We start from the raw sequence: 15,055 nt of genomic DNA, 5'->3' as shown, positions 1-15,055 counted from the left end.
AGACGTGAAATAAAGATGTAAATGCTAAGTGTTCACTCCCCGGTGTTTTCATTATTCACCGCAACTGATCCAAAATGTGGCAAAATATGAAACTTCTTAACAATCCGTCGCGTTGAAAAGCGGTCTCAGTTCTGCTTAGATCCCCAGCTGCCTTTTCGAGTGGCGAATTTGCGAGTACTATGGAGAAGCGGTTGTTTATGAATATTAATTACGCAACGTGACGTTCGCTCAATCGCCCATATTGATTGGTCGAAAAAGCAGACGTTGGTGCGTAGGCTGTAGTCGGCTAGCGAATGAGCGAATGAGATTTGCCTCATGAATAATTATTAATCACTTGACTGGAAGCTGGCGGAAGGTTACCAAGCAACGTCAGTATTATCTGATTAATATTCATAAGAACAAGTCTTTCCCGTAGTAGGAAAAGCGACACGGCGACTATGGAGCCTCGAGTAGGCCATAAATCACACACAATGGGTCCAAACAACAGTGAAATGCTTTAAATCGTTTGAAAAATCCATGACCCAGACTGGTTATAACATACTTTGTGGGTCTGGTTGCTTGTTTTTGTTTTGTTGAGAAAACAGGGAATAATAAATGCGAGTCAGTTGTGCTCAAAATTATTCATACCTTTGATAAATATGATCAAAGAAGGCTGTGAAAATAAATCCACATTGTTTATCCACTTGATATTTCATTCAAAAAAAAAAAAATCTAACCTTTAAAGTAAAATAAAAAAAAAAGTGAAAGTGGGGGGAAATCACATTATGAAATATTTTTCTCTAATACAGTAAGAGGAAAATTCCCATTTCCACCATCAGGGCAATAATTAAGAATTTCCAATCAACATAAAATGTTACGAAACTGCCTGGAGAAGGACGTGTGTCTATATTGTCCTAATGCACAGTGAGGAGGAGAGTTTGAGTGGCTAAAGACTCTTCAAGGACCACAGCTGGACAATTGCAGAAAATAGTTGAGTCTCGGGGTCAGAAAACCTTTAAAAAAACATTGTCAAACAGCACCTACATCACCACATTTTGTTTGGGAGGGTTTCAAGAAAAAACTAGAAAAGAAAACGCTCTCATCCAAAAACAAACTCCAGCATATTCTGTTGTCAGACACGACTGGAACTTTAAATGGGACTGAGTTCTATGGTCAGATGTAACTAAAAAAATTAGCTTTTTAGCAGCAAACACTCAAGATGGGTTTGGTGCACACAGGGATAAAAAAGTACCCCATGTGTACAAAGAAATATACTGCTGTATCTTTAATGTTGTGGGCCTATTTTTCTGCCGGAGATCCTGGATATCTTGTTCAGATAGATGGCATAATTGGATTCTATAAAATACCAATGGATAAAAATTAAAAACTGACTGTCCATGCTAGAAATCTTATAATGGGCCATGGTAGGATCTTCCAACAGAACAATGATCCACAAACACAAAACAAAAATGGGTCACTGAGAACAAAACCAAGCTTCTGCCCTGACCAACCCAGTTCCCTGACCTGAACCCTATAGAAAATGAGTGGTGAAGAGAAGCATCAACATGCAGCTGGAAATCTGAAGGCTCTGGAGAGATTCTGTATGAAGGAATGGTCTCGGATTTCCTGTCAGGAAAATGACGACTCTTCAGGCATTATAGGAGAAAACTCAGAGCTGTTTTCTTGGCAAAAGGAGGTTGCAAAAAGTATTGGCTAAAAGGGTATGATTAATTGTGACCAATGTGTATTAGAGAAAAACATTTCATAATGAGATTTCTCTCCCATTTTAAATTCTTATTCTCCAATGAAAGGTTAGATTTTAGTGAATTTTTAAAATTAAATATCTAAAGGATTGATGATACAGATTAATTTTCACAGCCTTCTTTGATCATATTTACCAAGGGTATGAATAATTTTGAGCACAACTGTATATATATATTTTTTTTTTCTTTTTGTGGAAACCATGATACGTTTTTTTCTTAGGGTTATTCTTTGATTAATGTAAAGTTAAAACATTTTTTGAAATATTTTTTTGCAACATTACAAATGTATTTACCAATTTAATGCATCCTTGCTGAATAAAAACAACAAAACAAAAAAAGTCAAATAAAAATCATCATTTGATGAGTTAACAGACTAAAACAAAACCTTTTTAACCGTTTTATTTAAATACTGAATATTAGGAGATATATATATACAGTGGGTACGGAAAGTATTCAGACCCCCTGGAGGAGGGGATGACGAGACACACCTGGGAGCAATGAAACATCAAGGGAAACACCTGGGACAAATGAACTTAACCAATCAGGGGAGGAACAGGAAACTAACCAAATAAGGGCATGGGAAGGCACATGGGGAGCAGGACACACACAAAACATGGAACAGAGTCTGACATTTAGACTTGCACTCTATTCATTTACTGCTTGTTTTCATAAAAAAACTAGCACTAGCTTTTTTAATCTTTATGAATTCTATCTATTTGTTTTCTTTTTATTTATTATATTTATTTATTGCTATGTGTACTGCGTTAAGCTAACTGAGACTTGTTATAGCACTACTCATTATCATAACCGTGCCATCCGTGTTGCCAGCCCCCCGCCTCCTCTGTGCCGTTTTTCCAGAAGGGCAGTTTGGCTTTATTCTGTGAAGACAGGCAGATGTGCAGAGGGTAGCATTTAGCCTGCAATGTTGGAATTAGACTGATGCCTTGGTGTGTTATCCTTTGAGTATGTTTTTGTAGTCAGCTAATGACGCATCACTGAGATAATCGGTGTTATGATTAACAGACAAGCACACAAGAGGAAGACTGTTGTTTTTGGGCTTTATATGCAAGACTGAATCATGACTGAAGCGATTCCTGTCAGCGGTCTTATTGGGAATGTACATAGCAACATATTAAATAGATCACAAGGACATGTGGGGAAATTTCCACACCCTGCTAGGACGAATGGTGAAAGTTGCTCTATGATACTCTACTATAAGTTTCAATAGTGCAGATAGGGGCAGGTAGACTCAAAATAAATAAAACTATTGCATCTATATCCATATCTAGATTTGGTTAGATTGTTATAATCATAAAACAACCCCATAAACAGCCATGAGGACATTCAGGACAGATTGTGTAGAACAACCTCACTAACCTCTGTGATAAACCATCCAGGCTCTGCAACAAGCGTCAGCGTCGAGACGAACCTCCCGTTCTTGTAGTGGAAGCGGTCTGGGATCTCTTGTTTCTTATAAACATTCATGTTGTCCACTGTGCTCAGGTTTTGATATATCTGAATCAACACATACAAACATTTTAAGTTTAAGCAAATGAAATTCACATTTCATCCCAAAACCTAAAGAAAAAAAAAAAGCATTATACTATTAAACAAAATGTTTGTATTTCCCATTATTTTCAGATTTAAAATTAATTATTAATTATTTGCATAATTGTATCGTTATTATACTATAAATTAATTCATTAGTGCATGTTATTCAAAAGAAAAAAAAATTCATTAAAATGTAATAACTTCTACCTCTTTTTCACCAACGTTTTATTATAATATTATTGTATTATAATATAATTTTATTTTATAAATTTAATGCAGTTCAACAAACCGTGTACCACCAAGTATAAATAGCTTACTATTTAAATAAATTATCTTTCTTTCCACAGTATAGTAAATATATAATATAAAGAGAAAAATATATTTGGTAGATTTGTGGAAAAAAAAAATTATAAAAAATAATGTCAAAATGCTATATATACAAAACACACACACACAGAGGCCAGTACATCAAAGTTTAAACATACTTTACATATAGAAATATATCACTAAAGTTAAAGTTTTAATCTAAATGGGGCCGACAGCAGGTCAAAGTACACCACTGCCTTTTCACATTGACAAATTCTGACGCTCAGTGTATTTTTCCCTTAAAATAGCAGATGGAAAATAAGAGAGGGTTGTTTTTTGGTGCTGTGGCCTTGCTGTAAACATGAGTGTCATGGAAAACATGCAGATGGAAAGAGAACAGAGACAGGCTGAGCTCACCTCTTCAAACTTGTCCTGTTTGGGCCACAGACTGACCACCGGCCCCCTGTCCATCATTTTAATGATGTGCGTCATGTCAATGTAGTTGTCCAGTTCAATGACTTTCTCCATCCACTGGAGGTCTGTCATGCCGTGATCAGAGAACAGGACCACGTTTATATCATCTCTCATATTCTTCTCCTGACAAAAAACAAAAATACATACAGTAATGTGTTTTAGATGGTCAGGTAGAAGAGACAGCAAGTACTGTACTTTCTCTCTTTCTTTCACCCATGTAAAAATACCTTGATTTTCTGGTTGAGGGTCTGGAAAGCCTGGTCCAGTGAGCGAATGGCGTGCTGTATTTCTGGAGAATGTGGCCCAAAGTGATGTCCTTCCACATCAATCTTCTCGTAATAAATACCAGCCATGTCTGCTTTATCGCTTCTGTTTGAAACATATCATTCAAATATATATATACATTTTTTTCAGATTAGGAGAAATTTACCATTACATGACTTGCTCAGCAATGGATCCTCTGCAGTGAATGGGTGCCGTCAGAATGAGAGTCCAAACAGCTGATAAAAACTTCACAATAATCCACAAGTAACCCACACGACTCAATCTTGTGACGTAAAAAGCTGCGTTTGTAAGTCCTTTATCCATATTTCTGCTTTCTCCAGTAAAAAAAATGGTCATCTCCACTGAATCAAGAGAGAAATATTCACAGATCAAGCACTGTTTACAGCAAAAACAGTTCTTAAACAAATAAATCGCTTCATTTTGATGCGAGAGGACAACAGTGGATAAACTTTTCATTGGAAGAAGCGTTATTATGGATTACAGACTTGTATTTTAACCAGATGCAACAGCTAAAACACCTTAATAATGGATTTGTTTCTTACAAACACAGTTTCTCACTTCACAAGACGTTAATTGATGGACTGGAGTGGTGTGGATTACTGTAATGTTTTTATCAGCTGTTTGGACTCTCATTCTGACGGCACCCATTCACTGCAGAGGATCCATAGGTGGGTTTTCTGCTGGAAGCTGTAGGGAAGTGGTTGCCATTTCTTTTGCTTACACATTTCTCCTGTTTATGGTTAGACAGGGAGATTTTTCTGAACTTATTTTTTTCCTTTTGTTAGTCTATCTAGATTGCTTTCTGAAGTTAGTATGCTGGCCTTGACCCCTGGGGTGAAGTTCTGTTTGCTTCCTTGTGTTAATACATTTAATTCTGTTTTGCATCTATAATGGTGTTGTTTAAGTCAGGAGACAAGAAAACTCCCTCATTTTTCCACATTTTCTTTATTACTCCTTCCCATCCCTGGACTGGAGAGGAATGTAAAAACATGAAATTTGACACTCTTTACTTTCTACTGTATGTTTTTGATCTTATTGTGAATGATTGATTAATGCATATTATTCCAAATAAAATGTTTTTTGCCAATATAATCTTTCACCAGAATGTAATAACTTACTCCCTCTTTTCTTTTCAACTAGCGTGACCTAGGTTGTGTGGGCTGTTGGCTAATTAGCATGCCTGGCTTCATCTAGGCAGAAAAGCCAACAACATTATCTGTGTTAATGATTTCTTGGGCTTTTGGTCTTACTTTAACATATTTAGAGCGCTCTCCATGGAGTCGATCAGGTTCTTCTCTGAAGGGTTGTACACATATTCCTCACAGAATGTAGGTCTGACTCCAAGAATCGTCACTTCACAACCTAAATGGACAGAAACACACTTTAGACCATGTGACCTGCATTTATATGCATCTGAGAGAGATCAAAAAGGCTTTTGAAAGTTTGAACACTCCACTTGAAAACCTTGCATGCTTTTTTAATGTCAAGTAGCAGTAGGAGTAGCTTGGAGTAGGAGTAGCTTGTCCTTTTAAAATGACACTAATCAAAAGAGTCTGGCATGGGAGGAAGCTCTGTGTGACCGCAGTGTGTGGATATAAAAATCCCTTTATTTATACTTTACACTGCCATTAAAAAGTATGGAATTAGTACAATTTTAAAAGAAATTAATATTTTATTCAGCAAGGATGCATTAATCAAAAATGTCAGTGAAGACATTTATAATATATAATAAAATATTTATATTGCAAAAAAAATGCTGTGCTTGTCAACTTCCTATTCAACAATACTGAATTTAAAAAGTATTACAGTTTACATATGCAGCAAAAGTGGTTTCAGTACTTTCTACATATTAGAATGATTTCTGAAGGATCATGTGACACTGAAGACTGGAGTAATTCAGCTCGACATCACAGGAATAAATTACATTGTAAAATATGTTCAAATAGAAATAGAATATATATATATAAATAGTACAATATAAATATAAAAAAGTATAGTATAAATAGTATATATATATATATATATATATATATACAGTTTTTGGTATTTGTTAAATATAGCTAACAAAATATATATTGTGTGTCTGATTGGTCCAGATGCTACATGCGTTTTGTTTAATACATTTGCTTCGACGTTTTCTGAGATGTGAGCTCCAGGGCGTTAGCGGCCGTTCAGCGCTCATGAACCCGCAGAGAGCAGCCTCACTTCGTCCAGCTCTTCTAGAATTTGCCGCCAGTGAAACTATCAAATTTAGATTTGAATCTGTTGCGGAAGTAAGTAGTTCGCAACAAAAGAGGGTTTTAAAGACACTCCGTTGTTGTTTCTTTTGTATTTAAACACTTGTGCTGTCAAACTGTTGTATAAATGCAATATCACATTTGTAGCCGTGCGATATGGCTGTATATCGGAACGCTGTGATTACCTACAGCACACAATCACAGCTGTGCCAATATTGTAAGGTCGCAGGTTTGATCTGTCACTTCTCCTGAACGTGTTTTTGTTTTTCATTTCAACGTGTCGGCCATGCACACGCTCACAGCTGTTTCTCATTCTCTCACTTTGTTTTTCCATATTTCTACATCTCATCTTGTCTTTTTCACTGCCAGTGTGTTTTGTTGTTCTGACTTTTTGGGGGGGTTCAGTTGTCCCGGTTAGTTGATAGTTTTGTTTTTTCTATTTGCCCATCTGATGCCCGTTATCTCCACGATCTCTGGCCAGCTGCTTATGGATTTTGAGCTCAACCTGTTCCTGTCTGTGTGAGCTGCTCTAACCTGTGTGGAGTGACTGTCTACCTGGAATCTTATCTCTGCCTTTTCTGGACTGTTCCTAGTTGTGTACAGTGGCTGCCTGCCTGGATCCTGACATCAGCCTGATCCTGCCTATGTGAGCTGTTTACACCTGTGTGGTGTGGCTTCCGTCTGGACTTCGATTTTTGCCAGGACTCTGATCTTCTGCTACTACTCAATAAATTTGTTTGAGTCACATTTCTGCATTTGAGTCCTTTATCCCAGAGAATCCTGACAAATATACATATCACACTGCTACTCGTGTGATATTGCTTGTACACATTCAAATTATAAAACATATACTTAATCTTAGCTATAATATATATACTCTGAAGCTGACAAACAACATTTTCTAAACTTTAAACACCTCACTTTCACTGACCCATTAATGAAAATTACAAAACATATTCATGTTTTATGAGGTTCAAGTTCCACATTATACTATGTTTATAAGAAACCAGAACAGATGTCCACTAACCTGGCCAGTAGTACATGTAGACTCTCTTCCCTAGTTTCTGCATGGTGACCCACAGTGGCTCTGATCCGTCCCACCACATGGGCAGACGGCTGTCCGGATTAGTTCCAATCAGGAACTCTTTCATGGTGTCTTTATCCCACATGTAATTTCCAGTCATCTGGTGCACCTCACAGTAGCGTCCTGAAACATGAGGAGGAGTGCAGAATGAATATTTACAGACACGGGGGTGGATTTCAATCAGCACGTCTCAGAGGTTCATTTGATAAAAGAGCTTCATTCATTTAATTGCATTGCTCATATGTTGCTCTTTTAGAGCTCAGGAGACTCCACAGAGCTTTCGGATATGTTTCAGTATCTTTGGATACCCTGTAACAACAATGGATCATTTGTCCACTCATGTAATTCAAGCCCTGTGGAGATGAAGGCACACAATGAAGAATATTTAAAATAAAGCATCAGAAAAAATAATTTCTATGTAAGTTCAACATGTAATGTTAATAACAAACCCAAGAGTGTTTAAGAAATATCAATACAATGTTCCCATCAAGCTGTCACAGCAAAATGAGTGTCTCTGTGAGTGTCTGACACCTGGAAACAGTTAAAGATCTTTGTCTCAGGTCAAAAACATGGAATTCCTTAGCGGTTTGCTCCGATTTTTCTGATGATGTTGGAGTTGGAATGAGGCAGCCTAATGAGTTTTTAGCATGCTGCATTCACAGCAGAAGATTCATTTCTTCCAACAACAGCCAAACATATTGTCTCATCAGACATCATCTTTCAAATATGTGAATATGTTGAGTTTAAGGAACTCAAGCAGGTCTTAATGTTTAAGTTGGACTATCTAATGCTTTTATTGACGAAGCAGATGTTATGTCAGCATCACAAGATCCTTCAGAAATCATTCTAATATGCTGATTTGCTGAACACAGGTGCATTTTATTGATGGCATTTATATTTGAGAGAAATAGGCCTTTTGTGTACATAGAAAAAGTCTTAGATCTTTGAGTTCAGCTCATGAAAAATGGGGGCAAAAACAAAAGTGTTGCGTTTATAATTTTGTTCAGTGTATTTTGCTACTTCTACCTTTTATTATTAAATTTGAGTGTGTAACACATTCTGCACTGTTTATGCAAAAGACATGAATGATTCCTCAAATCATACAGCTAAGGAATTGTTCACCCAAAAATTGAAAATTTGTTGAGAATATATTCACCCTCAGGCTATCCAAGATGTAGATGAGTTTGTGTCTTCATAGCCATGGGAACAGATTTGGAGAAATTGGATCCTCTGCTGTGAATGGGTGCCGTCAGAATGAGAGTCCAAACAGCTGATAAAAACATCACAAAGTAATCCACATGACTACAGTCCATCAGTTAACGTTTTGTGACGTGAAAAGTTGCATAAAACACGAGTTCTCTCTCCATAACATTATGTTTATTCAGTGAAAAATTCATCTAGTCTGAACCCAGAAAGAAATATGCACAGATCAATGACTGTTTACAAGCAGAACAGCTCTAAACAAATATGTTGGTGGATTTTGATGTGAGAGGACAAAAGTAGATGGACTTTATTACTGGAGAAGACAATGTTATTATGGACTATGGATTATGGATATAAAGCTTAAATGCCTTGATGGATTTGTTTCTTACAAACATGCAACATTTTACTTCACAAGATATTAATTGATGCACTGGAGTGGTGTGGATTACTTGTGGATTATTGTCTTTATCAGCTGTTTGGACTCTCATTCTGACGGCACCCATTCACTGCAGAGGATCCATTGGTGAGGTGAGCAAGTGATGTAATGATAAATATATCTCCAAATGTGTTCTGATGTAGAAACAAACTCATATATATCTTGGATGGCCTGAGGGTGAGCAAACTGTCAGCAAATTGTAATTTTTTGGTGAACTATTCCTTTAAGGAGAAGTGTGATATGACTGTTCTAAGGGATGTTGTAAAGCCAAAAAAAATTTGATAAACAACACACACTAATAAAGAGACCAAATTTAGCGAACACTGAAACACACTATCAACCGCATAGCAAGGCCTTGGCAACCACCCAGAGCATCTACTGTATAACAGTGATGAGTTTTGCATGGGCAAGCACATTTAATTTTAACATACTCACCCATGCAAATTTTCATATCTAATTTCAGTTCTGGGATATCTGACGGCTTGGAAAAGACTAACCAATGTTTAGGTGTAATCTTAAGTCTTAAATTTAAACTGCTGACTGTGTACACAGTACAAAGTGCAGGGTCAGCACGTCCAAGAAATGCAAACATTAAACAAACAAACGCCCTCCTTTAATAACACCAAAACCTGCTAAAACAATTAGCATGTCAAGAACCTTTGGCCGTCCCTGCAAGTTACAGCCCTAAGAACTACTTTATAGTATAACGTTCATTAAAAAATGACAAATATTACACTCAACAGATTCAGTTCAGGTAGTTCATGCATACTTAAATATGAATTATGAAGTATTTCAGAAGGCTGCATTTGTGTGATTAAAAATATTGTGATATTATTACAAGTCAAAAGAACTGTTTTGTATTTTAATATATTTTAAAATGATGCAAAGCTGAAATTTTGGGATCATTACGCCAGTCTTCAGTGTCACATGATCCTTCACAAATTATTCTGATATGCTGATCTGATGCTCAAGAAACATTTCATATTGTTAGACGTTTTTCTGTTTAATATTTTTTTGGAAACTGCATTTATTTGAAATTTGAGTATCATTATAAGTGTGTCACTTTCGATTAATTTAATGCATCCTTGCTAAATAATTCTTTTTTTAAAGGAAAACTAAATGCATTTAAATATTATATAAAGGTAGTAATGTTTGTTTAATGGTTTTCATAACAGTTGTTCTAAGACAGTTTGCACTATGGACGTCCCTCATGGTGTCCCAGCTTTGCTCTCATTGTTTGATTTCTTTGTCAAAGCTCGAGCCCAGTTGTCTTCTGAAGCTTTGTGGAGAGGGGAATGTGCCTAAACAAAACAACTGCCATCAGCAGAGCGGTAAAGCGTTGGTTCTGAGCTGTTGTGATTGGTGGATGCCGGGTCAAAGCGCTATAAGGCCTTTGTTACTGAAGTCCGGCATACAGACAACACACACTGTATCACCATGTGATTCAGCAACACGATTAACTGAGTCAACTGAGTGGACATGACCAGAAATGCTTGTGCAATTTTTATAAAATATTTGATCAAATAGACTAAATGTCTCTCAAATAATCATTATTAAATATGAATAATATACTCAATTAAATATTCATAACTCTTGATAACATTTTAAATATTTAGTTTTTATTGAATCAAAAACATAAATAGTGCATAATGGACACCAAAACATAAAAAAAAAAATCTATTATATTATGTATGTCTCTACAAATAATCAGATAGTCAGATATTTTCATCTGCTGGTATACCAATAAATAAATAGAGCTGAGAGCGAGCTGTTTTTCTGTTGTCATTGTGGATGAAGGACTCATCATTTGTGCCTGGCCCCTGCGATCAATGGCCCTATTCAAACTATAATGAACGAGCCGATCTCAGATCCAACAGATCTCTATTGTTCTACAGTAAGAGTACTTTTAATGACCTTTATACTCTTTTTGAACTGTTTTTGCATATAAGTGTGCAACAAAATTTCACACAAGGAATGCATTATGTGGTAAAGCCCATATTAAACTGTACCAGACAACAAAAAATGATTATGTTTGTACAGTATGTGTAATCTTCACAGGCATATGGAAATCATTTAGAGCTCCAGGAGTTCATAACATCTTACATTGCACTAGATTGCTATATCATAACAGAGAAAATCGGTGTTCAAAAAGACCTAAACTAATAACTCATGACTGCAACACAAGAAGTGATAGCCTACTGTAACATGATAACTTCAACGTAAATAAACTTGAAAGTAGCTAAGACTGCATATAAATAGGATATTAAAAAGTCGTGAGTAGTCATAATTGGTAAAAAAAAAAAAACTCACCTGTCATTAGAGAGTAATAGTTGGGATAGGACAGACTGGGGAAATCTGGAGTCAGGTAATCCACTTTAACACCGTTGTCCACGATTTCTCTAAATCCAGCCAAGTTTTGTAAATCGTCCATGTAATCATAACGGAAGCCATCAATCAGAAACACCAGGAGTTTGCGGTTTGCGTCGCAGCATCCGGACAGAAGGAGAATAATAACGGTGAGGATGTTCAGCGCGACTCGAGTCATGATGCTCCGCTACTGAGAGCAGAACTGAACTGACAGATGGAGAGCTGAACACTCATCATCGCGCTGATTCATGAAAAACTCTCCGTCTCAATGGGCGTGTCCGGGGAGAGTCCACTTCCACTGCAGGGACAGATAGACAGCATTCTGAAAAAAATGTGGGGGCAAAAAAAAAAAAAACGTCTCCCCTTTAAAAAAGGTTTTTAAAAAAAAAAAAAATGTATATCTATAGTCCACTTCCACTGCAGGGACAGATAGACAGCATTCTGGAAAAAATGTGGGGGCAAAAAAAAAAAAAACGTCTCCCCTTTAAAAAAGGTTTTTAAAAAAAAAAAAAATGTATATCTATAGTCCACTTCCACTGCAGGGACAGATAGACAGCATTCTGGAAAAAATGTGGGGGCAAAAAAAAAAAAAACGTCTCCCCTTTAAAAAAGGTTTTTAAAAAAAAAAAAAATGTATATCTATAGTCCACTTCCACTGCAGGGACAGATAGACAGCATTCTGGAAAAAATGTGGGGGCAAAAAAAAAAAAAACGTCTCCCCTTTAAAAAAGGTTTTTAAAAAAAAAAAAAATGTATATCTATAGTCCACTTCCACTGCAGGGACAGATAGACAGCATTCTGGAAAAAATGTGGGGGCAAAAAAAAAAAAAACGTCTCCCCTTTAAAAAAGGTTTTTAAAAAAAAAAAAAATGTATATCTATAGTCCACTTCCACTGCAGGGACAGATAGACAGCATTCTGGAAAAAATGTGGGGGCAAAAAAAAAAAAAACGTCTCCCCTTTAAAAAAGGTTTTTAAAAAAAAAAAAAATGTATATCTATAGTCCACTTCCACTGCAGGGACAGATAGACAGCATTCTGGAAAAAATGTGGGGGCAAAAAAAAAAAAAACGTCTCCCCTTTAAAAAAGGTTTTTAAAAAAAAAAAAAATGTATATCTATAGTCCACTTCCACTGCAGGGACAGATAGACAGCATTCTGGAAAAAATGTGGGGGCAAAAAAAAAAAAAACGTCTCCCCTTTAAAAAAGGTTTTTAAAAAAAAAAAAAATGTATATCTATAGTCCACTTCCACTGCAGGGACAGATAGACAGCATTCTGGAAAAAATGTGGGGGCAAAAAAAAAAAAAACGTCTCCCCTTTAAAAAAGGTTTTTAAAAAAAAAAAAAATGTATATCTATAGTCCACTTCCACTGCAGGGACAGATAGACAGCATTCTGGAAAAAATGTGGGGGCAAAAAAAAAAAAAACGTCTCCCCTTTAAAAAAGGTTTTTAAAAAAAAAAAAAATGTATATCTATAGTCCACTTCCACTGCAGGGACAGATAGACAGCATTCTGGAAAAAATGTGGGGGCAAAAAAAAAAAAAACGTCTCCCCTTTAAAAAAGGTTTTTAAAAAAAAAAAAAATGTATATCTATAGTCCACTTCCACTGCAGGGACAGATAGACAGCATTCTGGAAAAAATGTGGGGGCAAAAAAACAAACAAAAAAAAGCCAGTCTCCCCTTTAAAAAAGGTTATTTAAAAAAAAAATAATTATATATATAGTCCACTTCCACTGCAGGGACAGATAGACAGCATTCTGGAAAAAATGTGGGGGCAAAAAAACAAACAAAAAAAAGCCAGTCTCCCCTTTAAAAAAGGTTATTTAAAAAAAAAAAAAGTATATATATAGTCCACTTCCACTGCAGGGACAGATAGACAGCATTCTGGAAAAAATGTGGGGGCAAAAAAACAAACAAAAAAAAGCCAGTCTCCCCTTTAAAAAAGGTTATTTAAAAAAAAAAAAAGTATATATATAGTCCACTTCCACTGCAGGGACAGATAGACAGCATTCTGGAAAAAATGTGGGGGCAAAAAAACAAACAAAAAAAAGCCAGTCTCCCCTTTAAAAAAGGTTATTTAAAAAAAAAAAAAGTATATATATAGTCCACTTCCACTGCAGGGACAGATAGACAGCATTCTGGAAAAAATGTGGGGGCAAAAAAACAAACAAAAAAAAGCCAGTCTCCCCTTTAAAAAAGGTTATTTAAAAAAAAAAAAAGTATATATATAGTCCACTTCCACTGCAGGGACAGATAGACAGCATTCTGGAAAAAATGTGGGGGCAAAAAAACAAACAAAAAAAACCCAGTCTCCCCTTCAAAAAAGGTTATTTAAAAAAAAAAATTGTGTGTGTGTGTGTGTGTGTTTATTTCTATAGCACCTTTCAAGAGCAAGTGTCACGAAGTGGTTTAGCTACATTAAAATTGTAAAAAAAAAAAAAATAGACATGACAATTAAAAGAACAGATTAGACAAAAGCAAGTTTGAACAAGTGAGTTTTCAGCTGCTTTTTAAAAATGTCCACAGAATCCACAGATCGCAGTTTCAGAGGAAGAGCATTCCACAACTTGGGAGCAGCTACTTCAAAGGCACAGTCTCCTTTTGTCCTCAATCTAGATCGTGGAACAACTAGCAGGATCTGATTTGAGGATCTCAGATTCCTATTGGAGTTATAGGGTTGCAACATCGCTTTTAAATACACATGGGCTTGATCATGCAATGCTCTAAACACCATCACAAGAATTTTAAAATGAATTCTAAATTTGACAGGGAGCCAGTGTAAAGAAATTAAAATTGGGGTTACGTGAGATCTCTTTGATGACTTAGCTAAAAGCTTAGCAGCAGCATTTTGAAAAACTTGTAACCGTTTCAGGGATGAATTATTAAGACAAGTAAAAAGAGAGTTACAATAATCAAGGTGGGAGGAAATAAATGCATGTATAATCATTTCCATCTCCGCTGTGGACACAACTGGCCTCAATTTTGTGATGTTTCTCAACTGATAAAAACAATTACGAACCAAATAATTCACATGTTGATCAAGACTGACGGCTTGTCCCATATGAACACCTAAATTACGAAGGGTAGATTTAACAGAATGTGATAAAGGACCAAGACTTTGCATCACTTTTGGGAGAACACCAGCAGGAGCCGAGATAAGTAGCCTACTTCTGTTTTTTCAGGATTTTACTGTAAGTAATTATTTGCCATCCATACTTTAATAGAGTTTATACAATTTAAAAGAGTAGACAATTTTGTAATTTCATGAGGCTTAAAAGAAATATATAGTTGAATATCATCTGCATAGCAATGATAGCGAACACATACTGTATATGTGTGTGTGTGTGTGCGTGTGTGTGTGTGTGTGTT

At 36.0% G+C, this 15,055-nt stretch overlaps 1 protein-coding gene across 1 annotated transcript; it reads right to left on the bottom strand.

Moving 5' to 3' along the window:
- Positions 1-2,533: 2,533 nt before the first annotated feature.
- Positions 2,534-11,920, bottom strand: LOC107678635 (ectonucleotide pyrophosphatase/phosphodiesterase family member 6). Its single transcript, XM_016473980.1, has 7 exons — positions 11,629-11,920; positions 7,623-7,802; positions 5,609-5,720; positions 4,301-4,442; positions 4,017-4,196; positions 3,120-3,257; positions 2,534-2,620 (listed from the first exon to the last, which is right to left on the bottom strand). The coding sequence occupies exons 1-7, from the start codon at positions 11,861-11,863 to the stop codon at positions 2,534-2,536; spliced, it is 1,074 nt and encodes a 357-aa protein (XP_016329466.1). The 5' UTR covers positions 11,864-11,920.
- Between the last annotated feature and the right edge of the window lie 3,135 nt (positions 11,921-15,055).

This window comes from Sinocyclocheilus anshuiensis, unplaced genomic scaffold (assembly GCF_001515605.1).
Source record: "Sinocyclocheilus anshuiensis isolate Anshui unplaced genomic scaffold, SAMN03320099.WGS_v1.1 scaffold877, whole genome shotgun sequence".
In the NCBI taxonomy this organism is placed as follows: Eukaryota; Metazoa; Chordata; class Actinopteri; order Cypriniformes; family Cyprinidae; genus Sinocyclocheilus; species Sinocyclocheilus anshuiensis.
Note: the sequence above shows the minus strand (reverse complement) of the source record. Positions and strands in the feature narration are given on the sequence as shown.